The sequence below is a fragment of the Callospermophilus lateralis genome, chromosome X (assembly GCF_048772815.1).
Source record: "Callospermophilus lateralis isolate mCalLat2 chromosome X, mCalLat2.hap1, whole genome shotgun sequence".
NCBI lineage: Eukaryota > Metazoa > Chordata > Mammalia > Rodentia > Sciuridae > Callospermophilus > Callospermophilus lateralis.
The window spans coordinates 49,971,650-49,988,017 of NC_135325.1; the positions used below are offsets into that span (position 1 = coordinate 49,971,650).

The window sequence follows — 16,368 nt, forward strand, 5'->3', positions numbered from 1 at the left end:
CCTCATCTCAAATGGTTCCGTAGGGCAACAAGGGTGGTTAGTTTTGACAGTACTTATTTGTGCCATAAAAAAACAATCGATCCTATTTAACAACTATTTGGGCTTTTATATCTACCAAACCTCCTTTTTTGAGCTGTGGTCACTAAATGAAGGGCTTCTGGCCTGAGAGAGTCTATCTATTCCCTCAATTGGATGGGTAGCAGGGACAGTGTCTCCTGTGATCTCAAGAATAGGAGGGAATGTTGACCAGGGAACACCACTGCGGCCGTTCAGAGGAGCAGGAACCAGAGCCCGGGCTGAGTCCTAAAAAAGCCAGATCCGGACCGTGGCTCCGAAACGGTTGGAAGTGGAAGATGGAGGAGCCAGAGGAGCCGGCAGATGGTGGGCAGTCGCTACCTCCAGTTTACATCTACAGTCCGGAGTATGTCAGCTTGTGTGACTCCCTGGCCAAGGTCCCCAAACGGGTAAGAGAAGTCAGACTGAAAGACCATGGGTTTGGGGAGCAGAGGATAGGGGTCTGGCCGAGAGGGCATTAGGAAGCAAAGGATACCGAACTGGGGAATATCTTTATAGAGATTTTGTGTCGGGTACCTAAAGCTATAAAGAGGAAGTGATCCTGTATGGTTTCTAAGAGCGCAGCGTGTCTCTGCGGGGCATCCAACAGACACTGGTGGGGGGTGGGGTGAGGGTCGGGGGGAGGGGACTGAGGAGATGGAGTTTGAATTACAATGGGATTCCCTTAAGTCTTGGAAAAGAAGCTGGTGGAGAAAAGTGTTCTATTAGTTGCATAAGGCCCGACAGCTTCCGTCTTGGCGATTTGATACTTTGTATCTGTATTGTCTACAGTGTATCATAACTGTATTGTCTAAAGTGTATCGTAACTGTTAAGTAACAGAAATAAAGAGAGCCAAACACAAAGAAAGAGAGTTGATGGGATTTCACTGAATTAAATTTTTAAGAGACTGTTTTATGCCTTTTTTTTTATGCTGATATTTTTAGGCCAGTATGGTACATTCTCTGATTGAAGCATATGCACTGCATAAGCAAATGAGGTAAGTTGTCCTTCTTGAACATCCTCATCCCTGAAGCTATGTGATCATACCCTTAATGCCCTGCTTCACGATAGAGGTAATTAGGTAGAAAATGGTGCTTTTTAAAAGTTGTGTGTTTGTGTGTGTGTGTGTGTGTGTGAGAGAGAGAGAGAGAGAGAGAGAGAGAGAGAGAGAGAGAGACAGAGAGAGAGAGAGAGAGAGAGAGAGAGAGAGACTGAGTGTGTAATCCCCCTACAACCTTGGAAAAGTTCATGAAGAGTTAAGAAATTTTGAAAAAAAAAAAATGCTTGGAAGTAGTTAAGACTCATTAGAAATAGGACTTTATTGCTGGGTGTGATAGGTGCTTTGTGGAGTTTGAGATGAGTACATTTGGCTACTAAAACATGTTTAACAGAAAAAGGAACCAACTGGATGTGGTCACACAGGTTTGTAATTCCAATGGCTCAGGACGCTGAAACAGGTTTGCAAACTGAAGTCCAGCGTGGGCAACTTAAAGAGACTCTGTCTTAAGATTAAAAAGAAAAAAAAGAGAAGAAAGGATTAAAGATATAGTTCAGAGATAGAGTGCCCCTAGGTTCAATTCCTACTACTGAGAGAGGGGGCCAGTGGGAGAGGAGAAAAGATAAAGAAAAATGTGTTCAGCTGGAAGGTGTTCTGATTTGTTTTGTTTTGGTTTTGGTTTTTAGTTTATTTGTTTTGTTTTTCCCTAAGCCAAATCTGAGGATGTGGGTTCAACTTATGAGTTTTAGGCATGCCACTGCCACCATCAAACTTTAATGGGTGAACTTGGAGACAAAGTGAACGCATAGCCAGAACTGCTGAGACCAGGCCAGACCTCAGAAGAGAGCTAAAAGCTTCTTTGGGAAAAAAAAAAAAAAAAAAAAAGCTTGATGCTTATTGCCAGTTTTACATTTGATGTCATTGCAAGTGTAACTATTATGAACCTTCCACATGTAGGATTATTTATGACATTTTATGGCCAAATCAGTATCTATATCTAGTGTGCTGTACTTCATCTATCTCCCAGAAGGTAGTGTGGTAGGATTTTAGTTTTAATCATTTCTCTTTTGAGGGGAAGGGTACTGGAGATTGAACCCAGGGATGCTTTACTACTGAACCACATTTCCAAACCTTTTTAATTTTTTTTTTTTATTTCAAGATAGGTCTCACTAAGTTGCTTAGGGCCTTGCTAAGTTGCTGAGGCTGGCCTCAAACTTTTGATCCTCTTGCCTCAGCCTCCCAAGTCATTGGAATTACAGATATACACCACCATGCCTGACAACAAAATAATTTCTTGCATACCTGTTTTGGGAATGTTTTTCAACCATCATTTAGTACATGTTTGGTAGATAGCTATAGCCTTTTCATTAAAATTATTTAACATTTCTAAAATGATTTTATTACAAGCAACATAGCAAAGCAAAGCTATCTAATTTCCTTTTAACTTGTGAGGCTTCCAGTAAGTAGTTTTATACTTTAATATTTAACAAAATAAATTGGAGGGGTGCTATAAGAGGGAGCTATTAGGGATGAAAAACATGGTCAAAGAAATTACAAAATAATTTATTTTAATGGGCAAATTTTTATCTCTGATGGTATAGACATATTTTTCTTGAAGAACAAGCAAAAACCCTTGGATTTTGGTAATATATTTAATTTTTAAGGCAAGACCATAGGATTTCTCTTGGCCATACGTGATTATACTAGTAGCTTGACTAGTACTAGTCATATGAATTCACGATGAGTTCATGGCCCTGCTCCCATTCAGCAAACATAAAAAGCCATGACTGCTTCTCTCTGATTCAAGTCACTACTCCTTCAACTTGAATGTTCACATGAGTCACCTTGTTAAGATATATCATCTTGCTAAAATACAAATTCTGATTTACTAGGTCTGGGGTGAGACTGAAGTTCTGCATTCCTCATAAGCTCCTAGGGGCTGTTGATATTGGTAGTTCACAGAGCACCCTTTTGGTGGGAAGGGCTAGAGAATTTAGCAGCAAGTAGGGTCATGAAGAGGAAATGGGAAATGAACAGCTAGTGGTTACAGGTAAATCCCATTGCCAGACTAGCTCCCATTATTCTCCCATTCACTCCTGTTTGTCACTTCCTGTGAGGAGGAAGTTGAGAGGTTTTGCATGAAGCCCAGTTCTAATCATTTTGTCCCTTCCCACATTTTCTCTCAGAAGCAGATATGAGAGACCTAGTATAGAAAAAATATATATTTTGAGTTCCCTATTTTTTATCCCATAATATTGATGAGTTATCCAAAAGAACTTTTGCATGTTATTTCATCTTCACATAAACCTTGTAAGGCTCCCTTTTTCACAAATGAGGAAACTGAGGTGTGGAACAGAAAGTTACCCAAGGATATAGAGCTAGTAAATACAGAGTTAGAACATGAACCCAGTTCTCTAGAGTCCAAATTCAAAATGCATGATGATGTAGTTGCATATTAAAATAAATATATAGGGCTGGTGGTGTAGCTCAGTGGTAGAGCATGTGGTTAGTATATGCAGGACCATGGGTTCCATACCTAGCATCAAAACCAATATAAATAAATAAAATAAATCTGACTGAGGGGACTATATAGCCCAATTAGCAACTGATTTAAATGAAAATATCTCTGCCAACTGGTTTGCATGAAAGTTGTAACTCACAGAGTAAAGTTTGATCCCTGATTATTTGCTTAACTTAAATTTTTTTATTTAAATAACTTATTTCCTTATTTTTTACTACATAAAACTCAAGGGGGAAAGATCTGTCCTCTCACCCCTTATTGATGGAGCCATCACTATAGAGGTGAAGACTGTACAGTGCAGTGGAGGAGCAGAATATATTTATTACTTCAGCCCACTGGAAATAGAACCTGAGAGTTGTACTTTTATTCAGACTGCTGGCTCCTGTTTCCAGCTTTTGGCATAACTCTGGGTCTGACTCATTCACCTCTCTTTGTTCTATCTGTTATTATTAGGATAGTGAAACCCAAAGTGGCCTCCATGGAGGAGATGGCTACATTCCACACCGATGCCTATCTGCAGCATCTCCAGAAAGTGAGCCAAGAAGGAGATGAGGATCATCCGGACTCCATAGAATATGGGCTAGGTAAAGTCCCTATCATGCAATGATGGGAGATTTACAGCTTCCATCTGTAGATTGTATTGCCTAATTTTTAATTTACTTAATAGTTCTAATACTTTGTAATTAAGAAATAATGTAACTGCCCTTTTTTTCCAATTCTGGGTATTAAACTCAGGACCTTGGACATGCTAGGCAAGTGATCTGCCACTGAGCTACACACCCAACCCCAGCTGTCTATTTTATTCTTTTGGTTTCGCCCTCATAAAACTCACTAACCATGCAAACCATACAAGTTGAATGCACACCTGTAAGTAATCCCAGTGGCTCAGGAGGCTGAGGCAGGAGGATCACAAGTTGAAAGCCAGCCTCAGCAAAAGCAAGGCACTAAGCAACTCAGTGAGACCCTGTCTCTAAATAAAATACAAAATAGGACTGGTGATGTTGCTCAGTGGTTACATGCCCCTGAGTTCAATCCTCAGTTACCAAAACAAACAAACTGAATGATGGGTCACTTGGAGGAGAAATCTTTCAGTTGCTGTGACCCTACTGGCAGCACTCAGATCTTAGTTTGGCTGTATATATACCAATTTAGTTGCCCCACAACCTTATATTTTGAGTACAGACTGAAGTTCTGGTTAAGTTTTCCACTCTACCCCTCATTTTTAAAACTGTAAGCAATCAATGGAATAATCTAAAGAAAACAGCTTGGATTAGTAAGATACTGAATTCATGAACAAAAGACCTGAGTCCTAGGCCTGGTTCTGTGTGAACACTGGCAAAGTATATCATCTCTCAGATCTTGGTTTCACCATCTATAAGATGAGGGTTTATCCTTTCTAGCTCTCACATCTTAAGTTCTTTTCTTCCCAATACTGGAAATGTTGCTATCTGAGTTGGAGCTAGTGTTAGCACAGGTAGTTTTTTAGAAGACTCTTATAATCACACCTCAACCTATTCCCCCTCTTCTTCCAGTTTATCTTTAATTAATTCTTCTGATATTTGCTCTCAGGTTATGACTGTCCAGCCACCGAAGGGATATTTGACTATGCAGCAGCTGTAGGAGGGGCTACAATGACAGCTGCCCAGTGCCTGATTGATGGGATGTGCAAAGTAGCCATTAACTGGTCTGGTGGATGGCATCATGCAAAGAAGTAAGGAATTACCTTTCTGCTCTTTTACCCTTTCCTTGAGTCAATTTCTCAGTTATGTAAACTCTTATGATTATCATATTGATGTTTACTGAGAAATGTGTATATCTAGTACTTTACAAGGAACTCTGAACAGATGCAAGTAAAATAGAAGATGACCTAATGTAATGGAAAGTACACTATCAAAAGTCAGGTCACCTGGACCCTACACCTAGTTTTTTTCTGCTACTTTGGCTGATTAAGTGGGACAAATTAACCTCCCCTAGGCCTCAGTTTCTTCAATAAAACAGGCAGGGCAAAGGATATAATTGGACAGTCTCTAAATTCCTCTTCAGCTTTCTAGAAATTCCCTGTGTCAACTGTCTTATTCTCTAGAAAAAAATAACAAAATTAGAATAATCACAGAACACCAGCAATTATGGTACCAATGGATAATATGTATGAGCTGAAGAGACTTAGCAGGGGAAAATTAATCATGGAGGTCTTGAGAGAGATGCATTTTAGAACTAATTATTTATAGGCATGGCAAATAGATTTTTGAATAGGTAAAGAATTGATGAGAACAGATTTAGAACAAAGAGCTGAAGAACCTAGAAGAAGGCTTATGGTTGCCAACTCTAAAGTAAGAGTCAATGTACAGTTAGATGTTTCTCTAAGGAGAAAAGGCTTGTGAAATGACTCTTCTTAGGTGCTCCTTGGGGTTAGAGGAAAAGTCTTTTTGGAGTTTTCTGTTAGCAATTCAGATAGTGATACTGTGTCTGATGAGAACTGCTGGGCCTTCAGCATTTGGGTCTTGTTTGCTTTCTCAGTAGTACTTATTACACATTGGGGGAGAAGGACTTTTAAAACTGAATGTATCAATCTGCTGAGTAAAAGGAAGCAGCTGTGGTAGTGACTGCCAATGTGTCATTCACAAATCAATTGTTCATGCAACCAACCGTGGCCTTGTTACTCTTAGGTATAATGGAGTCAAAAGCAAATAGCATTTGTTTTTCCAGAAGAAAACATGGCACAATTTTAGCATATACAGGTTAAGATAGTAATATGCTATTATTTTGATCAAATTGACAGATTTCATGACAAAGGAAGACCTTGAAAAAGTTCAGTACTAGAATGTACTACTGAGGCAAAAGGGAGGACCCATGCTTAATAATACATTTTACATGGTCTTAAAAACAAAGAAAAACAGCCTCCAATTTATTAGCTTTAGTTTTATTTTTTTCAAGTTCAAAATAAAGATGATGATCCCTAGGAGGAAAAAAATGACTCTCTTCTCCTTCATGTTGCACAGTGAAAGGAGAAACCCAAGTTTCTCTGAATTAAGGACTTCAATGTCCTCTTGGGCTTAATGAATGGGGAATAAGAGTGGTATAGTATCATAGAAAACACATGCACCTCAAAGTCAGATCTAGTTTCTAATATATTTAAATACATGACAGAAGGCCTGCTAGGACCTGGGTCAGTGTGCAGTGGAGTCTCAGACACCTGCCACTTCTTACTACTGTTTTGCTGCCAAACGACACACACTATCTTGAGCCACTCATGTCTGTCTGAGCTGTGTGCACGTTTGAGCATACCCACATATCATTATCTTAACTGTTTCAGGCATCTTCTGACCGGTCCTTTCAGCTGATCCTGCCTGGAAACATGCCTGCAATGAATGTAAATTACTGAGTTTCTAGGGATTGCCTCAGTTCAGGTCTGAATTCCAGGGTGTTCTTGACACCTCTAGAACATCTCTGAAGATGGACTACAGGCCAACAAGCTTACATTTAACCAGCACTTCCCTATTATAATCACAATATTTGTTTAAACCTCTTCGTCCTCAAATACAGGTACAAATTCGTATATGCCATTTATTCATTGAATAAGCATTGATTAAAATCTTACTATATTTTAAGCATATGTTTATCATTGCTAATAAGCAAATATGTAGAAACTGAAGCAACGTATATTTTTCCCCTACCAAGTTTGAAAAAAACTTTGTAACGAATATATCCAGGTGCTAGTAGGATTATAAGGAAAGTGGCCCAACCCTTTGGGAAACTTTGGAAGTGTTAAGTAGAAAAAAAATGTTTTTAACTGTTGACCTAGTAACAAGATTCTTGGCAATATGTTCTAAGGAAATCAACAATCCTGCCCTCAAGAAATTCATATCTTAGGGATAAGACAGCAAATGATTTCATTTGAAAATTAAATAAGTGATTTTCAAAGAAAATTCTGTAAAAGGAGAGTAATAAATAATGAATGCTAGTAGATATTAAACATACACAACTAGAATAATGAAAACACTGATACCACTAATATTAGATTAGACAGGTAATATGTAAGAGTTTATTATAAAAGATGAATTGCAAGTGAATGAGAATAGAAATGATTGTTCATAAATAATATTGTGACAGCTTGAACAATTTATACCCTCATCCCCATAATAAACTAACATAAGTGGCAGTTGGATTGAGTTAAATATAAAAAAGCTGATTATAAAAACTGAAATGAATGAATGAATATTTATCAAGCTTCTAATAGGGATTCATTTTCTAAGCTTAGGAAGTAATGGAGAATATTCTCAAAGGAAAAGATCCAAGCTGACTGTATAAAATTTTAAAACCAATATTACTTTTTAAAGTTTTTGGACCATTTTAAAAATAAAATCTAAACAGACTGAAAAAGCCTCTGTGACATAAATATGACAAAGCATGGGGTTTATATTATCTAGGGCCTTCAACACAGTATAATGTATAAGAAAAAATATGAACAAAAAATATGAATAGATAATTTACAGAAAAGTTTAAGTACAACTGGAAAACATGGGAAAATATTCATCACTACTAATCAAAGAAATGCAAATTAAAACAACTAGTTAAGCCTCTTTTTTAGTCTGAATTTAACAGAAATGAAAAAGATGGTACTCAGTCTACTGGTTAATTATGGTTTGATTAACCTCTTAAGAAAGCATTTTGGCAGCCAACATGTATTAATGTCCTTTGATCTAGTAATCCTACTTCTGGGAATATTCCTAAAGATAATAATTCAAAATATGGAAAAATATTTTCATATAGGATAACATAAAAAATTTTAAATTGAAATAACATTGGGGCTGTGGTTATAGCTCAGTGATAGAGTGCTTGCATAGCATATGTGAGGAACTGGGTTTAATTCTCAGCACCACATATAAATGAATAAAATAAAGGTCCATCAACAACTAAAATATTTTTTTAAAAAATGAAATAACATTAATATTTAGCAATAAGCAAATGGTGAATCTAATCCATGGAATATTGTGCTATCATTTTTGTTTTGTTTTTATGTGCATGTGTATTTGGGTACTGGGAATTGAACCTAAGGCCCCATGCATACTAAGTACACACTACCACTGAGGTACACCCCCAACCCTGTACTATTACTTTTAATGATGATTATTAAGATTATAAGGTATTTCAGAGAAATATTTGATGTGTGTTAATAAAAAACTAGGTCTTAAAATTGTGTGTACATTGAAGTTATCACTTTGTAAAACACACACGTAAGAGGAAAAAAAAAACACTGGGAATGATGATGATAATCTTATGATGGCAAGATTTTTCATGATTTAAAAAATTATTTTCTCTATTTTCAAAATTTATGCAATGATATTTTATTACTTTTACAGCTAAAAATTTTAGCAAAATAAAGATGCAAAAATAGTTATAGAAATACAACAAGAAGTTTAAAAAATCTTTTCTAATTAGTTTAGCATGAATATTTAGATTAAATGATCAAAAGACATGGACAATTCACTGAAGCTGAGACAAATAATGAGTAGGAAAACTATTTTGCATTATAAATGCTTTGAGAAATTAAAACAATATTCTTTTCTACCAAATTTGAGATGACTCTTGGCAATCTAGTCTAAGAAAATAAACAAATCCAAAATATGGTAAATGTGTACCTGAAGATGGTACTGTCTCTCTTACTTATAATAGCCAATAAAAGGGTGATGGAAGGGAGATAAACATTCAACAATAGTGGAATGGTTAGATAATATGCTGTAACATATTCACTCGATGGGATATTTTATAGCCATTAAAATAATAGTTAGGGGGCTGGGGATGTGGCTCAAGCGGTAGCGCGCTCGCCTGGCATGCGTGCGGCCCGGGTTTGATCCTCAGCACCACATACAGACAAAGATGTTGTATCTGCCGAAAACTAAAAAATAAATATTAAAAAAAATTCTCTCTCTCAAAAAAAAAATAATAATAGTTAGGGTAACTACTACATAAGTAGAAAAAATGCCCATCTTATAATGCTGCTTTTGGTTTTAAAGGCCAAGTGGCTATATCATACACTCACTCAGACTCTAGTAAAAATATAGACATATGAAAAAATTTAGAAGGAAATACAACAAAAGAATAACAGTGGCTTTGTGAAGATGGTGATAATGGAGATTATAAAATATGAAATATGTTTTGTATATGTACACATATACCCTGTATTTTTCCATTTCCTATATTTTCTCCAATGTGATTATATTACTTTTATGAATAAAACTTTTATGTTACAAACTCTTATGTCAATACAGGAAACAGTGACAACACAATGTTGTGAGCATATACTAGCATTCACGTACATGGTAGTGTGTATAAAAGAAGGAGTAAGCCTTTGTTTTCCTATTGGTGGGGATGGAGAAATCTAAGCAAAGGAAATGATGGCATCATCACAGCAAGAGTAAAGGATATTTGGAGAACCACAAGTAGTGAAATGTGGCCAGAATGTGAGGGCAAATAAAATAAGACCAGATTACAAAGGTTTTGTAAGCCAATACTAAAGATTTGGACATTTTTTTTCAGGGATTGGTGGGGATTCACTGTCTTTAGGAAGGGATTCAATGTGCTAATTACATTAGAGGGAAGTGAGAATCCCACTATATGTCAGATGCTAAGGAAACAAAGAGGTGTATATAAGGTTATTATTTGAGGGCAGCTGGTACCAGACAAAAATGTCACTTGTTGAATCCATTTAAAAATTGGACCAGCATTTTAAAGTAAATAGTAAAAGTGGCAGGGTTTGTTTGGATTGCTAGCTTGAATAACTAAAAACTATAAACTATGTTCTTTAATCTTATTTCATAAAATTGAGTACTATGTACAACTATGTGCTAATCATTACAACAGACAAAGAGTGTATCAAAGATTGATATTTTTTGTTTAGGGCCCAATATTTCAAACAAAATTACATGATATTTCAAGATGGTATGTTTTATTTCCTGAGAAACTTTTTTTTCCTTTGCAAAAACCCTCTGATAGAAGGGATTCTGGTTATTATTTTCTTCCTGAAAAACTTTTGCAGCTTGATCATTAAGAGGTTTGATTTTGCCAAAACATTCAAGGATTTCATCAGTTTTCCTGAGGGCTTCTCCTAAATCAACTTGGTATTCAAATCATTGTCTTTTTTTAAAAATCATTACCCATATTTATTTTTCTCCTCTTTAATTGTGAACTTGTCTAAAAGGTCCTTGTTGTGAGTTTTGTGTGCTGGCTTCATGATATCCTGCATCATTTTATAAGATTTACAGTTTCACTTTGTGACAAATTTACATTGACTTGCTAGCTAATATATCTGACAACCCACATAAGATAAAATGAACAGATGGATGGGCTAGGTGCTAGCGTTTAAGGAGTGGGTTGTTTGAACTGAGACTGATATAAGTAGTCAATTCATTGGCAAATATTTTCATGTTAGAAGAGCTTTTGTATCTGTAAGGAACCTTAAAAGCTTGGTACTGCTAGGATAAAGAATAAATGCTCAGTAATAAGAACTCCCTGTATCAACAAAGGTCTAGTGCAGTGTTTTTCACACCAAGGGCTGTGGCTCATTAATGGTGCATTATATCAGCTTATGGTGCTACAATCATCATTTTTTTGATGTGAACATGGGTTGCATGAACTTTCAGGATGGAGTGGTGTGTTTTTGTGTGTATGAGCCTGGAAGAGTGTAATGACTGTAAATTTTAAAGACCCAGATGTGAATCCAGTCTCTGCCACTTAATTAGTTGTATGTGTAGCACAGGATTATTTCAAGAAGAGCATATGCAGAAGCACAGATTTATGAAGATGGGGGGAGGGGCGGTGCTTCCAAGTCTGCCATTAAAGCTGGAATCACAGAAGCTGGGGTTGTGGCTCAGTGGTAGAGCGCTCACCTAGTATGTGTAAGGCCCTGGGTTCAATCCTCAGCACCACATAAAAATAAATAAAATAAAGTTATTGTGTCTAACTACAACTATAATAATAATAATAATAATAATAATAAAGCTGGAATCAGGCTTGTGTAGGCAAGTGGCCAGAGGTAAGGTTGGAGCAGCATGAAGGGTTCTTTTATACCAAGCTAAATAGCTTAGACTTGATCATTTAGATCAGTAGTTGTTAACCTTTTTGGTCATGGACCCTTCAAATAGCTGATAAAACCAGTTTATATCTTTTCTAGTAAATGTACAAATTTTTTCTTTATAATTTCAAAAAGTCTAAAGATTTCCCAAAGCCTATGCATGGGTCCCAGGGTAAGAACCTTATCTTTAGGCAATAAGGAGTCACTGAAGGAATTTTTAGCTGGGAGGAAGTAATACTGTCAGATTTGTATTTCAGAAACATAACTCTAACAATAGTCAGCTAACAGATCAGGAAGAGAGATTATTGATAGAGAAATCTGTTAGGACCTTGCTGTGATAATCTATCCAAGATCAGATGGAAGCAGTAGTGATAAGCACAGAAGAGGGAAAAATTCAGGAGTCTGTTAGTAGATAGAACAGGTAGGAATGGTGACTAATTAGACACACGTGTTAAGGTAGAAGTTCCTAGACCTAATGTGCAGATGGCTGAGTCAATCATGTTACCATTAACCAAGAAGATGGGGGTAAGGATTGATGTGCTTATGTAACATTGCATTGAAGGTGTCTGTTAGAGTGCTGATAATAGGTTCCATCCCAGGGCGTCTCCACCTTAAATATGCATGTGAAATTTTCTGGAGATCTTGTTAAAAATGCAGATTCAGAAAATATGAGGTGGAACCTGGGAGTCTGCATTTATAAGTTCCCAGGTGATACTATCTATTGCCAACCTGTAGACTATACTTGGAACTACAAGAGGCTGGGGCTCAGGAGAATCTTCACTGAAAACACAGGATTGGGAGTTAATAACACTATAGGTGGTAATTAAGGAAATAGACCAAATCACCTTAAAAAGCTGTATAGAATAATAAGGGAAACAAAAAAAATAGTGAGCCTTGTGGAATGCCAGTGTTTAATGGACAGGTATGTAGCTTAGTGTAGAGCTTATACTTAGCATGTGTGAGGATCTGTGTTCCAACCCAAGCAACACATAAACAAATTTATAAAGGCAGGTAGTAAAAGAAAAGGCTACAAAGAATCTTGAGAGGGATGATCAGAGAGATTAGGAAGAGAATCCACAAAGATTTTTTTATCACAGAAACAGATGGTGAATCTCAAGAAAACATATTTGAATGAGCAACACTGTACAGCATTTAATCTCAAAGGGGAGATGTTGCCTCCAAAGGGAGCAAAAACTGATTGTTGAGGGTGAAACCACTTTGATGTTACAGTGGTTTACAGGCCTCCAAAGGACCACAGTACATAAACAGATATACATAATATCTGTGATATCAAAATTTCTTGATGGGGGATTTAGTTAGGAAAAGCTGTCTAAAAAGACTCCTTGGGATTGGGTGCAGTGGGGTGCACCTTTAATTCTAGTAATTGGGGAGACTGAGGCAGAAAGATCACAAGTCTAAGGCCAGCCTGGGCAACATAGAAATGCCCTAAACAACTTAGTGAGAACTTGTATCAAAAACAAACAAACAAAAAAGATGTGGTGGCCTATACCCAGTGGCTCCAGAGGCTGAGACAGGAGAATTGCGTGTTCAAAGCCAGCCTCAGCAACCTAGTAAAGCTCTGAGCAACTTAGCAAGAGAGACCCTGTCTCAAAATTGTGTATATATATATATATATATATATATATATATATATATATAGAGAGAGAGAGAGAGAGAGAGAGAGAGAGAGAGACAGAGAGGGAGAGAGAGACAGAGAGAGACGGGGGGGGGCGCTGGGTATGTGTCTCAGTGGTTAAGCACCTCTGATTTAATCCCTGATACCATAAATAAATAAATAAATAAAGGGCTGGGGTTATAAATATACAGGATAAATGTTCATAATTGTTCAACCAGTTTTTAGAAAAAAATATTTGTTTTACTGTAATAGCCCATTAATAAAGGCTTTTCTAAATTAAAAAAAAAGGTGAAATGGGGGTATGCCAAGGAGATAAGAAAGTGGGGGAATATTTCAGAAGGCCACAATAGCATTTATAAAAGCAGGGCAATGGAAATTTTTAAAAATAGTAAGTAAGAAAAAGCAATGTAAAATAAAAAGTGGAGTAATGAAATATAGCTTGGTGGATTTAGGGAACTACCTGTAACTCCATATTGCTGGAAGGGTAAGGAAGGTATAAAGTGGATAATGATATAAAATGAGGTAAAAACATCAGAAATGGATCATGAAGAACTTCATATATATCAGAACCACCCAATTGAAAAATGTAGGTTTCCAGGTCTCTCTCAGAGGTCTTGACTTGCTAGGTTTGATATGATGCATAGGACTCTGCACTTTCTAACTTTAGGGGTGACTCTCACACTTTGAGAAAACCTACTGTTGGAAATGGGGAGCCACTGAAAAATGTAAAACTAAATTCGAAGGTAACATGGTTAGATTTGTGTTGTATGGCGACAACTTTGACCAGAGTTACAGAGCGTGGATTGAAGGAGGCAGAGGTAAAGAGACCAATTCAGGAAACAGCAATCCCATTGAAAAGGAATGAAGACCTGAACTGAGGCAGAGCAAAGGAATAAAGAAAGATAAAGGCTGGCATGGGGAAGCTTTTAAAAATCAAGTATTAGCCGGGCATGGTGGCACATGCTTAAAATCCCGGTGGCTTGAGAGGCTGAGGCAGGAGGATCTTGAGTTCAAAGCCAGCCTCAGCAACTTAGTGAGGCCCTAAGCAACTCAGCAAGACCCTGTCTCTAAATAAAATATAAAAAAGGGCTGGGGACGTGGCTCAGTGGTTAAGTGCTCCTGGGTTCAATCCCCAGTGCCCCTCCCCAAAAGAATCAAGTATTAATGATTGAGTGGATATGGGAGGAGATGACTGTTGAAGAAGATGATTCAGGTTTCAAGCTTGTTTGATTGAAGTCCCAAACAAGATAGGATATTATTATTAACAATAACTAACACATTGAGCTACATGCTAGTCACTACCTTACCTGCATTTTCTCATGTCTTCTTACAACAATATTAGGAAATAGGTACTTTTCTGCAAGTACAAAGAGGTTAAATGACTTATTTGAGTTTAGTAAGTGGCCAAGTTGAACATCAAACCAAGACAGTCTGATTCTTCAAACTGGATACTTAACTATTACATTATACTACCTCAATAAACAGGAAAAAGGTGGTGTGCAGCAAAGGTAATACCCAGGGAAATTGCACATCCAGATTTGAAGATGGGAGTAGAAGGTTAAACTGGAGAAAGAGATGTGTTGCCGGTATATCAAATAGTTGTGCACACCATGGAAATAGTAAGTTACTTAGGGAAAAAATAAAGACTGAGGAGAAAAAGAAAGTAGAGCCCAGAATCCCAAGAAGCCCCAATTTGTAATGGGAAAGTGAAAGAAGAGGTTCCAGTCAGATCAGCTGAAAAGCAAAACAAAGAGGGGTAACCAGAGGATCAAAATAGGAAATGGTCATGGAATCCCAAGGGTGCAAAAAAATTTTAAAAAAGAAAAGAGCTCTCAGCAATGGCATGCCCTATAAAGGGGCCAATCTAGGTAGGTACTAAAATGTCAGTCATTTTTGGCAATCAAGGTGTTCATGAATGACCTTGATCAGGAACTTCTTGGAGAGTAATGAGAGTTTACCCCAAAATATTGAGGGGTGAGTTTGAGTAAGAAAGAAATAAAAAGGAGAGTAGCCAAGGGAAAGTAAAAGTTGAGGGATAGCTTGTTGGTTTGTTTTATTTTAAAATATTAAGAACATTTACAGACAGAAAGGAAAATACCAAAAATATGAGAAGAATAAGCAATGGAGCTAAGTCTCAGAGCAGGCAAGAGAGAACAGGGTGAGCGGCTGTCAGAGAAAAACCACCTCCTGTGAAACCAGACTGAAAGAAATCAGGGAAGGGTGTGACAGGAGTGTGGGGGTGCCTGCTAGCAAAATAGTGAAATGACCGCCTGATGGCCTCTGTTTCTCTGTAAAATAACTCTTGCCTTCTCATGTCACTTGTTCACAAACCTCTTTGGATCCTTGGATCTTGCCTTCTGTAGTGAGTTTCTTAGAAATTCATCTTGTCCCATCCAGATTCCCTTAAAGAACTCACCTTATCCATGTAAACATGTGCCAGGAGATTATTAAAACCCAGCACAGGACAGTGACACCCAACCTTCAGAATTTGTCTAGATGACATCTTGTTTGTTCACATTGAGGGACTATTCATCATCCTTCTATCAGCCACTTCTGGTGTCCCTTACCCTTTTAGTTCAGCATCTCAACTCCCAATATATCCCTGTATCTCCTTCTGACAGTACAGGTAAGACCTATATTTCTAACTCAGCTACATCCTTCTTCCTTCCAGTTCTTTTATTTATCCTCTTGTCCCAAGACATTGCAGCCTTTTATCTGGCAGCATGGGATCTTTGCCAGCTAGGCTCCCTTTCCTGCATCTCTGCTAGAAAAGGAAGACAATGTAGTCTTGGAATGTGGTTGGTTTCTGGGATGTCCACTTGGGGGCAGTGAATGATAGAGTCATAAAGCTCTATACTGTGTCTTGGCAAGCTCTACAAGAATGTAGAATGAGACCTCCAGCTCTTAGTTACTATCCACTTGGCAGTTAAGACCAAAGCTACTGGATCTATAGTCCTAACAGCTTCACCACCTTATGCATCAGATGGAATGTGAATGGAAGTGAATTGTACTAGAGTTCCGGTTCCTCAAAGAACTCTATTCACAGTATAACCCAAGTGACCTCTTCCTGTACCCCTTCCACCCTAGT

General features: G+C 37.4%; 1 protein-coding gene across 2 annotated transcripts in view; it reads left to right on the plus strand.

Annotated features, from left to right (window-relative positions):
• Positions 1 to 256: 256 nt before the first annotated feature.
• The window catches only part of Hdac8 (histone deacetylase 8), a 228,389-nt gene continuing 212,277 nt past the window's right edge, over positions 257 to 16,368 (plus strand). For both annotated transcript variants that reach the window (XM_077106324.1, XM_077106325.1), the window contains exons 1-4: positions 257 to 464; positions 1,000 to 1,052; positions 4,027 to 4,157; positions 5,143 to 5,284. In XM_077106324.1, the coding sequence (XP_076962439.1) occupies positions 354 to 464; positions 1,000 to 1,052; positions 4,027 to 4,157; positions 5,143 to 5,284 (437 nt within the window). In that variant the 5' untranslated portion in view covers positions 257 to 353. The remainder of the gene's footprint in view (positions 465 to 999; positions 1,053 to 4,026; positions 4,158 to 5,142; positions 5,285 to 16,368) is intronic.